Source organism: Gastrolobium bilobum, unplaced genomic scaffold (genome assembly GCF_033153095.1).
Source record: "Gastrolobium bilobum isolate Gb01-03AN ecotype WA unplaced genomic scaffold, APGP_CSIRO_Gbil_v1 utg7848, whole genome shotgun sequence".
Lineage (NCBI taxonomy): Eukaryota > Viridiplantae > Streptophyta > Magnoliopsida > Fabales > Fabaceae > Gastrolobium > Gastrolobium bilobum.
Window position 1 is genome coordinate 163,184 of NW_026897445.1, and position 4,633 is coordinate 167,816.

Consider the following 4,633-nt stretch of genomic DNA (forward strand, 5'->3'; position numbering starts at 1 on the left):
ACAACAGAAATGCATTTAATAATAAAGAAAAAATAAACTCTTTTTGATAATACTCAAAGAGGGGGTTATGTTTACAACGTAAATTATTTACAAATTTTTACAACTAAATTTTAATAGTTGATCTTTATTAATCTAACGATTATAATTTATTAAGTTACACTTATTAGTTAATTATTAATTTTTCATAAATTATAATCATTAGATTGACAGAAATTAATGATTAAGATTTGGTGGTAAGAGTTTGTAAACAATTAGGTTGTAAATATAACTCTTCCCATCCTCAAAACATCTAAAATTTTCTCTGAATTTCAGCAATTATTCTTGTTTACTGAAATTTAATTAAAGGAGGTCACTGTGGTTTATTCGATTTCAACAGACCTGTTTCTAATATTTCAAAGGGCTTCTCTTTTCTCATGTCACATGAGATATCATCTCTCATGTCATAGACACAATAAGTGGTGGGGCCCACCACTTACTAAAAAAGAAGAAAAACTAAAAAGATAGCACGAATTTCGATGTCTCACAACATGAAAAAACTATCTCCTATTACATAAGAAAATGATTTCCCTATTTCAAAACTTATAGGAAGTTAGACATAATTTCACTTTAAATTACATAATATCCCCGATTAATATACTTGCAGTTTAACAGTCTCATTGATATGTGATTGTTGAACTTGTAAGGAAACAGAACGTGGCAAACAACGGGAACGAGGTGGGGAAACAATTTTTTATTATGATTACAAGAATAATAATCTAATACGACATCAAATTAAATAGCAGCTCTCATTCATGGGCCTCAATATTCAAACATATCTGCTTTTTTTTTTTTTTTTTGTAAACTTTATGTGACAGTCACACCCTCGTAACTGAAATTTCTAAACAAAATAATGATAAGAATGAAAAGGAGAAAATTCAGAGTTACAATTTATGCCAATAACCAAATTATAAATCCCTTCTGAGCCCATGACTAGTGTAAGTGTTTAGCCTTGCCACAGAACAATGCATTGGGAGGAATACTAGTCTCAGTGTATAGGCTCTGTTCGTTGTTCCAAACCCTTAGATACAATTCTTGTCCTAAATACCGTCTTGGCCAGATTGCAGACCTCAAGTTCCACATACCCTTATTGTCCAAAGACACCAATATGGCACTCCAAGAGTTTGGATACACCTTTACATTGCATGCATGCAAGAGCAACTCTAGTCAGTCAAATATACGAATTTTTTTTTTCGAGTGTAACTAGATATTATCAATACAATGAAGCTAAAATTTGCGTTGACTCACCTGAATAGTGTATCTTGAAATTCCATCAACCAAGTTATAAGTCTTTCTCGAATCAGGTGTCCAAATGCCATTTCCATATCTAAATATTTAGATTCAGTTAATAGAAGATTAATCTGTTTAATTTGTATTTGACAAATTGAATTAAACCCAATTAACAAAAATATTTATATATTTAATTAAAAAGTAGTTGTCCTACCCAACAACAAAGAAGAAAGATCCATCCATATGCCAGGACTGCACAGTGTTTTCATTGTTCTGGAAGACTATTTCTGCAAAGTCATGAAGGGTAAATCCTAGGACAGATGTGCCCAATTTGGTAAGGGTGCCTTGAGGAGGAGGAACATCATTGATAGTATTAAGATTAAAGACACCGGGAATGTTAAACCAATCAGCAATCTTCAATGGGGTGCTTGGATTGATGTAGGAAATTCCATTCACTGCATATCTTAGCTTTCTATTTATTGTGGCTTCAGAATTTGCCAATTGAAGTGTCCTTCCAATAGGGATGGTTCCATAGTGGAATGACCCCTGAGGATTTGGCCGAGCTGCATTAGCTGTTAAATTCATTCTGTCAAACAAAACAGATTCAGAAGCAATGATAAAAGATTCCCAGTTGAAAACACACAAAAAAAATGAATAGATACATTAGATGATACAAATAAACTGTTATCATTTTTATACTCTTTATATTAAGGGACAAGTTATATTTACAAACTTTTTTATTTACCAACTCTTACAAACTATATTATGTCCTGGGAGAACACTGGTTACACTATGTTCTCCTGGGAGAACAAAGTATAATTTGTAAAAAATTTCAAAAAAAGTTTGTAAACGAATCCTTCCCCCTCTGTTACTCTATTCTTCCATCACCATGGATTTGTATAGGACAACTGAAATTCTCTCATATTACCTTATTATATCACATGAGGATTCATTTACGAAAAATACCCTACCTTATGGTCCTGGCTTGTTTCATGGACCAATCTGAATCGGTAGTTGGGCCTATTGGTAATGGACCTGAGGCCCTACTGTTGGAGCCAGCATAGCGAAGAGTTGCTGTGGTAGTGAGAACAATAGGGTTGGTGAAACGGCTAGATGCAACAATGTAATAGTCACTGGTTGACCCATTAAGCGTGACCAAAAAAGTCATTGATTGGCCCACATGAACATCAAGGGACTCGTACGTTTCCTGCACTGTGTGGGAACCTTCAACTTCAATGAGCTTCAATGAATGACCCTGAATCCTGAAGTTAATTGAGGTTGCTAACCCAACATTGGATACTCTGAACTTGTATGTCTTCCCTAAAAATATATAATTTTGAACAAAATTTAATAGCCATTGATGGTAATTTCATTGAAAATCAAAAACTATATCATCATTTTAAAGCTATAGGAAATAACATGCTAAATGTTGATGGAAATGCGTTACCTGCTTCACCAGTAAATACAGCTACATCTTTTTGGCCATTTATGAGAAGAGCATCAGGAAAAGGAAGACTCCTTCCAGCATCCAATAGTCTCCTTAGTACCTGCAAATCAAGATTGCATGTGTTCAATTATTCCTAATAGATTACAATATAACCCCTTCATCCTAATTTGCAAATAACTACCATGATGCCTGAAATGGATTGCATAGTCATATATGTACTATGATAAAAGTATTTCTACATCCACTAAAGTTATCTACAGTTATCTCTTTTTAATTAAGTATGACCGGTCATACTTAATTATAATAATAAAGTTGTTCTTTTTTCTCTTTCCTCAGGCTGACGTGTCAGAGAAAGAAAATGCAATTTTAATATATAACCGATTATACTTAGTTAAAATAGGATAGCTGTAGACAACTATATCTAAAGTGACTCCCCGTTTACTATTAAGTTTCTTTTACAATTGTTTTGAACTATGAGCACATAAAAAGCAATAATTGGATAAAAGAATTGAGGAGAGTGATTTATTTACAAACCTTGTGGTTGGTCTTGTACCAATCACCAATAAGCAGGGTGAATTCTCCATCAGGGGCAGGATAAGGGATGGGTATCACAATTCTTTGGGCAATGTTGAATCCTCCAAAACCACCAGCAGCTTTATGGATTTTGGTTGATGGGAAATATGTGTAGGTTCCAATTTGATCTTTTACTTGAAATTGGTATGTCCAGTTGGTGTTAGGAGGGATTGGGCAGTTAGTTCCTAAAACTCCATCTTGCCATGACATCCTTCTCAAATTTATACCATTCCTGTTTAACATTACACCACAGGAATAAAAGGGTTAATACACCCAACTTTCACAACCTTAATATCCTAGTTTATCCTCAGAATGGAAAAGAACCACAAACCATGTGATGAGGAATTTTTCGTCTAGCTTGTTAACGACATTCACAACGATATTGTCATTAGTGATGGCTTCAATTGTAGGTCCTGGAAATTGGCCATTGATAAGAATGCCCTGGTAAGGTAGTAAATAAATATCAGACCCTTTTCAAGTGTGTGAAAGAATGTCATTTTAAATGGCATGCAAAAAAACAAAGAAGAAAAAAAAGACCAACCTGTTGAGGAACACCAAGAGGAGAAATTGTTCCCTGAGTAATTTCCCACGTGAAAAACTGATATCGGTCTTCAGCAATAACCGAGAGTACACTCCAGCAAGCCAAAATTCCAAGAAATACTGAAGCAATAGTGGTATGCTTCATCTTATCTGATGACACTGTCAATTTTGAAATGTCTCTTTAGTTCTCAATTTTGAAAGTGGTATGCTTCATCTTATATGATGAAATTGAACTGAAGATAAAGATGTCAACAACAATGCATGCATTATTAAACTATAAAATGTACCACTACAATCATTGAAATGAGTGAAAGGAAATGAATACCTAGGAAAGGAATGCCTTAGGAGTTCAATTTCAATGAGAAAGTTGAAAAGGTACCAAAAATCCAAGTTCCTCTCAGAAAGAGGAAATTGAGATGGAGAACAGAGGTGAGGATGGAGTGTATAGTGATTGACGCCACCCTATATATATAAGTATGTAACGATATAACAAAAGATGCTTCGGAAGATGCCAGGGTAAGCACATATGAATGTGTACGCATAATACTACTATGTTGGTCATGCATTACTCTTTGCTCAATTCACGGCTTCTCAATATTATTGTTTGTTTATTATTGTCAATAGCCCATGTTGCGAAGTTGACTAGAAAAAAATTAATCATCAATAGCTTAATATTGTAAAAAAAATTTTAGTATTGTTTAAGCGAGAACACCGCGTTATAGAGAAAAATTTATTGTTGGGGACTTCATTTATTCCGGGATTGCTTTTGATTTTGGAGAAGCTTATTCAAATGGTTTCTTTGTGAAA

The 4,633-nt window shown here is 34.0% G+C and overlaps 1 protein-coding gene across 1 annotated transcript; it reads right to left on the minus strand.

Annotated features, from left to right (window-relative positions):
• Positions 1-969: 969 nt before the first annotated feature.
• LOC133307014 (L-ascorbate oxidase homolog) lies at positions 970-3,971 on the minus strand. The gene is made up of 8 exons (XM_061507433.1): positions 3,828-3,971; positions 3,618-3,727; positions 3,248-3,518; positions 2,714-2,813; positions 2,238-2,586; positions 1,481-1,852; positions 1,285-1,363; positions 970-1,170 (listed from the first exon to the last, which is right to left on the minus strand). Exons 1-8 carry the CDS (start codon positions 3,969-3,971, stop codon positions 970-972), a joined length of 1,626 nt encoding a protein of 541 aa, XP_061363417.1.
• Positions 3,972-4,633: the final 662 nt, after the last annotated feature.